The sequence below is a fragment of the Poecilia reticulata genome, chromosome 20, assembly GCF_904066995.2.
Source record: "Poecilia reticulata chromosome 20, P_reticulata-male-v2, whole genome shotgun sequence".
NCBI lineage: Eukaryota > Metazoa > Chordata > Actinopteri > Cyprinodontiformes > Poeciliidae > Poecilia > Poecilia reticulata.
The window spans coordinates 25,227,302-25,239,837 of record NC_088849.1 but is presented as its reverse complement, the minus strand read 5'-3'; the positions used below and the strand labels follow the sequence as shown (position 1 = coordinate 25,239,837).

General features: G+C 42.0%; 1 protein-coding gene across 15 annotated transcripts in view; it reads left to right on the top strand.

Annotated features, from left to right (window-relative positions):
• Positions 1-10,550, top strand: part of LOC103457040 (NACHT, LRR and PYD domains-containing protein 14-like) — an 86,223-nt gene extending 75,673 nt beyond the window's left edge. For 6 of the 15 annotated variants that reach the window (XM_081601778.1, XM_081601777.1, XM_081601779.1 and 3 more), the window contains 2 exons: positions 6,321-6,491; positions 7,468-8,130. In XM_081601778.1, the coding sequence (XP_081457904.1) occupies positions 6,321-6,491; positions 7,468-7,621 (325 nt within the window). In that variant the 3' untranslated portion in view covers positions 7,622-8,130. Of the gene's footprint in view, positions 1-6,320; positions 6,492-7,467; positions 8,132-8,567 lie in introns of those variants that run through there. The other 9 variants (XM_081601785.1, XM_081601780.1, XM_081601782.1 and 6 more) reach the window with 4 other exon arrangements.
• Positions 10,551-12,536: the final 1,986 nt, after the last annotated feature.

Genomic DNA, 12,536 nt, shown 5'->3' with positions numbered 1-12,536 from the left:
TGTTACCCTTACTGCAATTGTACAAAAACAACAGGAACAGTTGGATCAGATTACTCAATCCCTAGCAGCTATGCAGCAGTCTCCTGTGGCTAGGCCTCCCAGTTCTAGTAGTGTGATCTGTCACAAATGTCAGCAACCAGGCCACATTGCCCGGTATTGTACCACTCGTGGCCGTTTTAAGTCTTCACACACAAGTGGTGCCCCTCAGGATCAATCCACCCCTAGCCATCAGCTGTCGGAAAACTAACTCCCCCTAGTGTTGGGAGCCAGACATTAGGAGGGGGTGGTTCAGGCTCAGTGGGTCCCCAAATAGAAGAGGTGAAGGAGTGTTTAATTGCATCATGCCCCCAAGTCACTGTAAAACTATCTGGAGTTCCAGTCCAGTGTATTCTTGACACTGGTTCTATGGTTTCTACCATTTCAGAACGCTTCTTTAAAAAGCATTTTCCAGACAAGTTAAAGGTATGCCATTGGTTAGAGTTGAGAGCTGCAAATGGCTTGAATATTCCTTACTTGGGTTATCTCGAGCCTGATATTGAGGTGTGTGGGGTGGTAATCCCCAGAAGAGGGATCCTTGTTGTTAGGGACCCTCCAGGACAGGCCAGTTCTCAAATACCAGGCATAATTGGGATGAATGTGATAAAGGCCTACTATCTTCAGCTATTTGACCAGTATGGCCCTGATTTGTTTAAACTCCCATCTGTTCTGGGGGCACCGTCTTCCTGGTTTTCTGCCTTTCAGCTATGTCAGCAGACTGAGGTTCAGGAAGGCCATATTCAAACCAGTGTTGCAAAGCTTCGGGGTAAAAGACCTGTTGTAGTCCCTGCAGGCACTACCAAGTTTGTGCCTGCCACATGTTCGGCTATGTTGGCGCTGGCTGGGGCAGCATTAATTGAGCCTTTGGATGCAAAGTTTAGCTTACCTGAGGGTTTGTTGGTGTCTCCTTCCCTCTTGCAAGTTTTTCGGGGAACTGTTTATGTTCCTGTGGTGAATGTTGGGGTGTGTACAGTCACACTAAGACCCCGTTGTGCTCTTGGTCTTTTGTCTCCTGTAAAAGTGGTCAGCTTACCGTCAGAGTTGCAGGAAGTTCCTTGTGCACAGGAGCAAGTCGTGGCTGCAGTCAGGTCCCATACTGCTGAGACTGGTTCGGTTGGAGAGACGATAACATCACTTAATCTCTCTATGCTGGACAGAGAAGAGCAGCATAAGGTGAGAACATTGTTGCTAAAGTATGAGTCTGTGTTCTCTGCTTTTGATGGCGACCTTGGTGTTACCAATTTAATTGAGCATAGCATTCCATTGTTAGACAATGTTCCTGTGCGGCAGAGGTATCGGCGTATCCCTCCATCTGAATATGAGGCAGTTAAGTCTCATATTAACCAGCTGCTGGCAACCCAGGTTATCAGAGAGAGCAGTAGCCCTTATGCATCGCCAATTGTCCTGGTCCGAAAGAAGGATGGCAGTCTTCGCCTATGTGTGGACTACAGACAACTTAATAAAAAGACCAGAAAAGATGCTTTTCCACTGCCCCGAATAGAGGAAACATTGGACTCTCTATCAGGCGCCCGCTGGTTCACAACCATGGACCTTGCTTGTGGCTATAACCAGGTTCCAGTTGCAGGGAATGATCGCCCAAAAACCGCCTTTTGCACGCCTTTTGGCCTGTTTGAATTCAATCGCATGCCATTCGGGTTGTGTAATGCACCAGGAACTTTTCAACGTTTAATGGAGAGGATGTTTGGGGCTCAGCATGGTCAGTCACTCTTGCTATACCTGGATGATATTGTTGTGTTCTCTTCCAGTGTGGATCAGCACCTGGCACGGCTGGAGGTGGTGTTAAGTCGCCTAAAGCAAGAGGGATTGAAGGTCAAGTTGGAAAAATGTGACTTCTTTAAAAAGCAGGTGCAGTACCTGGGCCATCTCATCTCGGAGGACGGCGTGGCCACGGACCCAGGGAAGATTGCAGCAGTGTCAAACTGGCCTCACCCTACCAACGTCTCAGAGCTGCGGTCATTCCTGGGGTTCGCAAATTACTATCGGAGGTTCGTAGAAGGTTTCTCTCAACTGGCTGGCCCGCTCCATCGTCTTGTTTCAGAATATGCTGGGTCGAAGATGTGTCGAGGACGAGGAAAGCTATTGGAAGGAGCATGGTCAGAAGACTGTGAAAGGAGCTTCCAGGAGCTCAAGGCCAAGCTTGTAAGTGCTCCCACTCTTGCTTTTGCCGATTTCTCACTGCCTTTTGTTTTAGAGGTTGACGCCAGCCACAGTGGACTAGGAGCTGTGTTGTCTCAGGAACAGAGTGGCAGAGTACGACCAGTGGCATATGCCAGCCGCAGCTTGCATGCTGCTGAGAAAAGTTATAGCTCCATGAAACTTGAGATGTTGGCCATGAAGTGGGCTATGGCTGAAAAGTTCAAGGAGTACCTGTGGGGCCACCGATGTGTCGTCTGGACTGACAACAACCCACTGAGCCACTTGGACACTGCCAAATTGGGTGCCACGGAGCATCGATGGGTTGCTGAACTTTCTGCATTTGACTATACAGTCAGATATCGTCCAGGCCGTGTGAATAAGAATGCTGACGCCCTCTCAAGGCAATTAACAAGTGAGAACGGAACACAACTACAGCACCACCTCCCAGGGACAGCCATTCCAGAACTAATCTGTGAGATGTCTGGGGGAGTGCAAGAGGATGCTGTGCAGTTGGCAATCACTGTCCTTCCATCCCGCAGCAGAGAAGATCTGTGCCTGCTTCAAGGGGCTGATCCGTCCATTTCAGCCTTCCTGGAGTTTTGGCAGCAGCAAAGAATGCCAAGCCGGGCTGAGAAGGAGCGTCTAGGGCCGGGTGCCCGTGGACTTCTGAAGCAGTGGGACCGAATTGTCCAGAAGGAAGGCATTTTGTACCGGTGCACCTGGAGACCCGATGGTGGAGAAGAAGTTCTTCAGTTTCTTCTCCCAGAGAGCCTAAAAGCAGAGGTGTTGCAGGAGCTTCATCAACATCATGGCCACCAGGGGGTCGAGAGGACGACTGACGTAGTGAAGCAGAGGTGTTTTTGGCCAGGAGTGGATAAAGATGTAAAGGATTGGTGCCAACAGTGTGAGAGGTGTACCCTTGCTAAGAACACCCAGCCAAGAGTTCGAGCTCCTATGGGTCACCTTCTTGCTTCAAGACCAAATCAACTGTTGGCCATTGATTTTACACTTTTGGAACCAGCCCGTGATGGAAGGGAGCTTGTGATGGTGATGACAGATGTATTTTCAAAGTTCACCCAAGCTGTCCCCACTCGTGATCAGAAAGCGACAACGGTGGCAAAAGTCCTGGTTCGTGAGTGGTTTTACCGGTTTGGAGTGCCGGCCCGTATCCACTCTGACCAGGGGAGGAACTTTGAAGGTGTCCTAGTACAACAGTTATGTGAGTTGTACGGAGTTCAGAAAAGTCGCACCACGCCCTACCACCCGCAGGGAAATGGACAATGTGAACGTTTTAATCGAACTATGTTCAATCTGCTTCGTTCCCTAGCTCCAGATGAAAAGCGGAATTGGCCAGAACATCTCCCACAGCTGGTCTTCCACTATAACACCACTGCCCATCAGTCAACTGGTGAATCTCCTCACTTCCTCATGTTTGGACAAGAACCTCACTTGCCAGTGGATTTTCTGCTTGGCCATCTTCCTGAGCCCACAGGAGCTAAAGTGTGTGATTGGGTGGCAGAGCACAGGAGACGCCTAAATGTGGCCATTGATGTTGTTAAAGGCAGAGTGGAGTTGGCAGCCCACAGGAGAAAAGTGAGGCATGATGAGAAAGTCCAGTGTGAGCCACTTCAAGTTGGACAAAGAGTGTATCTGCGTGATGTTGGCCCAGGGCGCAGAAAGATCCAGGATGCATGGGGGTCTACAGTGTACCAAGTACTGCGGGCGCCGAGTCCAGGTGGTGTTGTATATTCAATTGCTCCAGTTGATAAGCCTCACCTTGTTAGACAAGTGCACCGTACCTCCATAAAGCCTGCCCTGTCACCTTCAGAGATCTGCTATGATGACTGGCCACAGAGGGTACTTGAGGAGAACATTGATGAGGAGGACGTGGAGTCGGGGTCTTGGCTGGTGTGCCGAGAGGCTGTTGAAAATCCATCCAGGCCTGTGGTTCCAGAACCATCAGAAAGACCTCCAGCTCAAACACCTGTTCAGGTGCCATCAGCTTCGCAAATTCCTCAAGGCACTAGAACTGGCCCTAGGAAGTCTACTCGTAAAACCGCAGGCAAGCATTCCAATCCTCAGCATCTCCCGAGACCAGCTATGAGTGAAGACAGAAGGGCTGCTGCTGCTCTGGTTCCAGGTGTCAGCAGCGTGGCTACAGCCATTTTTCGACCTTGGTCATAGTTTTACTTAATCGGTGGGCCACCGATTCATAGAGGGGGGGTAGGATGTAACCGGGTGGTTTTACTGGAAAACATAGTTTACTTCCATTGGTTGTAAATTCCCACCCGTTTTTGGCCCTTGAACACATCTGGGCCACGCTCCCCACCTTCACTTCCGGTTGCAGCCTTGCCGGGCTCATTAGTGTATATAGGCACCGGGTGTGCACGCCAATCTGAGTGTGTTTGTCGGGTCCGTTGTGTTGCAGTTGGCTCTCAGTCAGATGAGCGCTGGCGCCGTGCTCATCGGGTTGCTGGAGAGTGTTCGGATCGTGGACATTTGATACTGGTAGGACACATGGATTATTGATGTCACTACCCTGCCTGTCTATTATTGTCAGCAGATGCGTTATTGTTTTCTTTTGGTATTGCAGATTGCTGCTGTTGCCTATTGTGCTCCCACACCAAGTGCATGGGTTTTGTAGTTAGATGCTCTTAAAGAATAGGTCATCTTTTAGGGATGGAGTTGTAGCACGAACAGTGCAGAACCAGAATAGTTTATAGCTCCTTATTTTTATTAGATTAATGGGCACAGCCTTAGGACTGGGTTGGGGAAATGTGGGATTTGTTTTTCTTTTGTCTAACATTATTTTGTGTTTCTACTAATTTGGTTTGTATTTGTTTGTGATTCCAATTGCTTCTAATCTTGTCCTGGGGTTGAGCTTTGAGTTTTAATTAGAATAATAAATGTCTACTTTTAATATGGTAAGAGAATGTATAAATAAAAAGATATTTTGTATACTATTTCTGTTTCATCATTCTCAGCCAGACCTACCTGGGTATTATTAATAAGGAAACTCTAGGCCACTTGATATTTCAGTGGTCTACCACTTGGCTTTAGAGCCACGTCCTCAGTCACAATCCGGGTTCTTTCCCCCGTGTTACATCAGTGACATCTTTTTATTTCTCTTTTCTTTTGTCTTTAAATTACATTAGTTTACAATACAAGACCACCATAATTTTATTTGAGTGGTCAGAGTAGACAGAGTGGTCACCAAGCAGGTTGAAAACCTACAAACAAATGAACCAAAATTACTTACAGATTATAGTGAACAAAATAACACATTTCCCAAACAATATTAATTTACCTTTAAGTTATCAGTGAACAAACAAACAAAACAAACTACATTCCAAACATTTCATCAACTAGGTCCTCTGAATGCAGGCTAAATGATTTAATGTTCATTTCCTACCAGTGGTGTCTCTGTAGGAGCTTGAAGCCGAGTTTTTTGTCTGAAGGGATCTTTCAGAACACAGGTGTGCCGAGTTACTTTATAGGCTCCTGAAGGCCTGAGTGAGAGAGATGGGTGGCTTGATTTCCTTGAGGCGCTGCCAGTTGGGTGGAGATGGTAATACACTCACAAATACATCATTTGCCGTTGTAACTTGACACTGATATTAGGATCATTAAATGTCTTAATATCTACAAACTATCAGATATAAAATCTGACAAAATGTCTTTATGTCCAAGACAGACTGAGGCTGAATTCACTAAATAATGATGTTCATCCACATCTCTGACCTTCTGATCATAAATGATCAATAAACCATCATTGATAAAACCACAAAATTTATTAACCTGTAAAGATGAACAGATGCAGAAACATCAGAAATCAGTTTGACATTTAAAATGAATCTAAACTGAAATATTGGAGCTTTAATTCCCGACCAGAACCACTGAAGGCCCGACTGAAATATTCTACCAACACGTCATAATAACATGTTCTGGTTCTGCTGGTTTGGACTCTATAAACCAGTTTTACTGGATCAGATATTAAACATCAGTTCATCATGTTTCCTTTACATTCAGTGAAATTAATTTTCTACATTTTTATTATGAATTTGTTCTTATTTCAGTTTTAACCTGCATCCTGTTGCTTCAGCTCACATCTTTTATTCTTTATTCAGATTGAGGTTCTGCAGGTTGTCAGAGATCAGCTGTTCTTCTCTGGCCTCAGCTCTGAAGTCCAACCAACATCTGACTGAACTGGACCTGAGCCTCAACGACCTGAAAGATTCTGGAGTGAAGGAGCTCTGTGGTTTACTACAGGATCCTGAATGCAGAATACAACGATTAGGGTAAGAAACCATTTTTTATTCTGGATCTGATGTTTGTGGTGTTAAAGTTGTGTTGCCACTAAACTGCAGACAGATTTCAGCATATCTGTGTTAACAGTATACTATATTCCTAAGTAATTGAAAATAGATTATGATCAACAAGGTCAATGGACTAGTTCTCAGAAGTAAAGATATGACTCATTAAGGAGTCGACTAACTAGACGTTTGCTGATGTGAGTGCCTTGTATTCACAGTGAATAATTATATACATATGTACATTACAATATGGGAAAAAAACATTCAAATGGCCATATTAAATGAAGGAATATACACAAAGAAAACAATTAAACTAACAAATCATAGAAACATAATCAATCAGTTCCATAACTCTAGCAACAAGCCACACCATTGAGTTTAAAACCCCCAGAACTGGGGAGGTTCAACAGGGTGAGGTGAGTTGGTTAGAGTGCTTGGTGCAGTTCCTAGGCTGACAAAAGTCAGATCAGAGTGGGAACGGTTTTCCCAGATGCAGGAAGTCTCCCACCAGCCTGGTGGGGATACCAAATCTTTTGACATCACAGGTGAAATCTTTTTATGGTTTTGGACCTGATTCTTCAGCTAGCCATCAAATCTGGCCTGTGTAATAAAGCAGGACCAGTCTCAAATATATACAATCAAAACATTCCAGTGTGCACACAAAAAACAATTGGCACTCATTGCACTATGAATATTCCCAATAATTGTTTTGGTAATCAGTATGTATTTCCAAATAAATAGAAAAATTCAAGGTAACAACACGTCATAATAACATGTTCTGGTTCTGCTGGTTTGGACTCTATAAACCAGTTTTACTGGATCAGATATTAAACATCAGTTCATCATGTTTCTTTTACATTCAGTGAAATTAATTTTCTACATTTTTATTATTAATTTGTTCATATTTCAGTTTTAACCTGCATCCTGTTGCTTCAGCTCACATCTTTTATTCTTTATTCAGATTGAAGGACTGCAGTTTGTCAGAGATCAGCTGTTCTTCTCTGGCCTCAGCTCTGAAGTCCAACCAACATCTGACTAAACTGGACCTGAGTGGAAACAACCTGAATGGTTCAGTCGTTCAGCAGCTGAAGCTTTTTGTAAAGGATGTTCTGTAAGTAAATGTTAGCAGTGAGTCCAGCTGCTGTCAGCATGTTGAACTAAACCAGTTCCCATCAAAGCTCCAGTGTTCCCAGTAAAGCTGCAGCTTCTCAGTGGGAGGAGAATGGTTCAGGCTTCCTGATTGGACACAGAGACAGCAATCAGCCAATCAGAGCAGCAGCAGCTTGCTGTGTTCATGTGTTTGTGTTGGTGTGAAGATGAGTGTTGTTGCTGTGTCCATGTCTCCAGGACGTCCAGCTGGACTCCAGCGTCCAGCCGTCCAGCATGTCTAGAGACAGTGGTCCTCATTCATCAAACTGTGGCAGCAGCAGATCTGATCTCAGATCTGCTTGTTCTCTCAGTTCAACAGGAAACAAGTGATCAGGTTGATGTTGGTCACAGCTCTGAGATCAGTCTGACTGCAGCCTGGAAACCACTGGAAACTCTGGTTTCACAAACCATCATTCATTTAGTCAGCAGCTGCTCTTCCTGCTCCAGTCCAGTCCTCACATTTGGACATGTGTCCTCCTGTCCTCAGTCTCATCCAGATGTGTTCAGGGACAGACAGCCTCCATGTTGCTCAGTCAGCTGATGTCCAGCAGCAGATGTTTGTTCATCAGCAGCAGGTTGTGTTGAAATGCAGCAGCAGCAGCAAATCCATCCCTCCAGTGTTGGAGCAGCAGTGAACCTTCAGGCTCTCAGCAGTTTGTTTCCACTGTGGACTTGAGTGGAACCTGCAGAGGAAGCAGACTGGATGCTGAAAGTGTGTGTAGGTGTGTGAGCTTGGAGCTCAGTGTGTTTTCACTGCAACACGTTAAGATGAGAGCTGAGAGGAAGCTGCTCTGAACACGACTGAAGGCCCTGCTGCTCTTTCTACTGGATGTGCTGCGTCACTGACTGCTGCTGCTGGAGAGAAGCTGGAAACTCACTGATCTGATCTCTGATTCTTTCTTCTCTCTGCAGGTTGGAGTGGTCGTGGTGATCTCTGTAAAGAAGAGAATCGTCTCTGTTTCCTGCTGATCCTCAGAAGCTGCAGCAGTTTGAGTCTAAAGAGACTCTGACTGGATCATGATGACCTTTGACCTGAATGGTTTCCATCCTGTTTATTTCCTCCTGTCTGTCATTTTGTATCTGATGTTTTTCTCTTTGGATGGATGAAGATGAAATTGTAACTCGGCTCCATTAATATTTTTGTAACATTGTGATGTTAGAATATAACATGATCAATTTTAAAAGCATCAGTGTAAATATCTTCCTGTTCTGTTGGGTTTCTCTGTTCTAAGTTTAACATAACGGCCTTTAATAGACCATTGCAGTTTTTAGGGGATCAGAGAAATGGGTCATAAAGAAACTCAGGTTTATAATCAAGTCCAGCCAAATTAGTTACAGCATACTTTACTGATGAATTTAATGTAACTTAAAATAATATGTACAATGGAAATTAACTTTAGTTTTGTTATATAATTAAAATAATGCAGAATTTACGAACAGTTAACTTCCTGTTTAAGTTGTGATGCTTTTGTTTTGAAGGGACAATTTCTAGTTTAACTGTCAGTGTATAAACATAAAATCACCTCCTGAATCTGGTTTGGTCTTTGTGCAGCTGATGGATCCTGGATGAAAACATGGAGTTTTGTCAAACCGGCTTCATCTCTGATCCTGGATTTCAGAATCCGACTTTTGTGAAACAAAATCTACACAAAAAAAGATCAAACTCTGAAACAAAAACACTTTCATCATAATTTATTTAATAACTCTGTGGCTCAGTTACACTTCTCAAAATATCATAAATAATAAAACCTTCTGTACAAGTTCAGGAAAATAAATAAATTCACAAAGATCCTCAGATAATTTAAACTATAAATTCTTACAGTTCGTCCATAAAAACTGGTTTTTCATATTTTTATAAACTGAATGCATAGAGAATGTAAAGCTTTAAATATACAGAAACACCGAGTCAGATTTTATATCCAACAGCAAAATGAAGAGAGGAAATGTCTTAAAATAACAGAAATATTCAGATTTTCATCTCATTACAGAGGAAACAGGACCAGCCATCAGGAAACACCGGAAATAGGAAAAAGAGTCAATTTCAGGGAAAAACCTCAAAATCTCAGATTAGGTTCAGAAATTGAGATAAATCTCATGAATTGTCAAGAGATGAAAAAAACTCAATTCTGAAACTAATATGAGTATGAAAAATTTAATATTTCAGAGATTAATCACAGAATTTCTGAGTTTTTCCTAGAAATGTCCTTTTTGTTGTACGATTTTTCTGATTCGCCGTCAGAAAAGTGAAAATTTGACCCTTTTTTGCAAAAAACTAGAAATAAGTTACTATTCTGTTTTTGTAGTGTTCAGCTCCTTTAACTGATTCTGCTTACTTTGACTAGACCTCGTGACTCAAGAATGACGCTGCAGATTTTCCAGCATTGCTCCTAAAATTCCTTCCAGTTTCATAACTTTTTAAAAACTCCAGCAGGATGTTGGATTCGTGTCAGAAATGAAACCTTCTGGTTGTGCGTCTGTTTGCAGGAAGGCGGGTCCAGATGAGAAGCTAATGTTTGTGTTTCTGCGCCGCTGGCAGCCTGGTCTACGGTGGCCGACGTGTGCAATTGCGCAGCAACAGAGAAAACATGCAAACAAAAAAAAATACAACCACAAATGAAATGCAGCATTTTAGTTGCTTTATTTAAAGAAAGTATTTATACAATAACAAAACATGTAAAAATCTTTCTACAGAAATGAAAATCATGGCATCAATAAAGATTCTGATAAAGTTTATCTGGTAGAATATAAATGCTATGTTAAGCTGCGCCCCCTGCTGGGCAGAAGATGAAACACGGTAAAATCTACATTTAGGAAAAAAACCTGATATACAAGTAAAATCATGAGTTTACTTCCAGTTTCCCTCCGAAAAAATAAAATAAATACATTTTTGTTTTTCCTGCCTTATTATTTTTAATTTGCCATCCATTTTTATTTTTTAGTGTTTGTTGCCTGAATGTCTTCAGATTTGAATTTTCCAGTATGGGGTTTGAACCCATGACCTCAGTGTTATTAGTACCTCACTCCAACCAGCTGTGCTAACCTGAGCTGCTCGAAGATCATGATGAGTTTCCATAGATTTAAGAACAACTTAACTGATCTTAATGAAGATTTGAGAAATTCTCGTGTTTTTCAAAATCAACATTCATAATAGTTTTCCAGCCCCGTTTTATTTTGAAGTGTTGATTGTCTTTTTGTTTTGAAATTGTTATTGGTCTGGATTATCTGCAACGTCTTTGGAAATATTTTAATTTCCGAGGCAAAAGTTTAATGTTTTCAAAGGTATGTCATGTTAGATCTGGTGCAGAGGGATCATTTAAGAAAAAGAAAACGATTCAGCCAAACATGGTGGAGGCAGAATGAGCAACTTTCCTCAAATCTTCAATCTACACAGCAAATCCAGGAGGCCCAGATTAACAGTCAGATTTGATTCCAACACTTTTAAAGTGTCTATATGGGTCCACACCAGAAAGTGTTAAACTCTTTCTGGAGAGTTAGTACCTTAACTCTTATAAAGTGTCAAATATCAAATCTGCTGGAGTTAATAATTTAACACTAACACTAATTCAGTGTTAGATCTTAATATTAACTCTCACACAGTATTTTTTTAACTTCATAAGAGTTATTTGTAATTAATATAAAATAGGTATTTTATTGTTTGAACTTTTAAAAATTCTTTGGAAAATAAACATTTAATAAAGAGGCAATGATTTTCTTAAATGCATTTATTTCAAAACGTTCATCATAGTTACAAAACATTACAACGTGGAATAATGTGCATGTTTCACATGTCACTTTCATTCACATATTGCTTCACATATTGCTTTTTAAAAGGTCTAATATATCAGCTGTGCAATACAAAATGCAATGTGCTTAATACATGTTTCTTCAATACCATATGCATGAAATTGTTCAAAGTACAAGGTGGAGAAAGTAAAGCCTGTATCAATGCATGCAGTTCATGTAATATGATAGAGTACATTTTCTTTTAACAGGTAGATTACTGGATATTACAGTACATAACAGACCAACCTGATATTCAGATCCATCATTTCTTATCCAGTTTGTTTCTGTTGATAAGAGTCAGTTCCTCTCTGACTCCACCAGAGAGATGTCCACTCACCAACAGATTGTCTTCAGGTTGTTGTTCTGTTTGTGACGTTTGGCCGGAGACACCAACATGCTCCTCTACTGCATCAGACAGTCTTCAGTCTCTGAGTAGGACAGCCAGTGTCTGTCTCTGGATCATAACAAACAAAAAACATTACAATGAGGAATGGAGCGAAGGAATACATTTTACTACAACTCTAACAACAAGCATCAATTACAGAATTACAGAAATGTAGAGTTTCAGAGATATTAACACTTAAATAATCATATTCGGAGCTTGAATCTTCCAAGAATCCATGGAGGGATCAGGAGGGGGAGGTTAGGCTGACGACTGGAGATTCATCCTCAACCAGACTGGTTATAATATACACATAAATGCAATAAAAGGATTAAAACATGCTGCAAAACATATATAAGACACAACAGCGGGATTAATGCTCTCAACGTGAAAAAGGCTTTTGCATTTTTTCAAAGGAAAAAAATTGATAGAAAGGTTGATAAATCTGACCAATATGCATGTAAACGTTCAACATCATGAAAAAACATAATCCAGATTATTACGGATCTGTTCAAGTTAGCCAATAATTTGATTAAATGTTCACCGGCTCGATATTTTTCCAATGCTTATACTCCGCTAACATTCGGCATGCTAAGCTAAATATGCTAACATTCGGCATGCTAAGCTAAATATGCTAACATTCGGCATGCTAAGCTAAATATGCTAACATTCGGCATGCTAAACTAAATATGCTAACACCGTGTCATGTGGCGAAC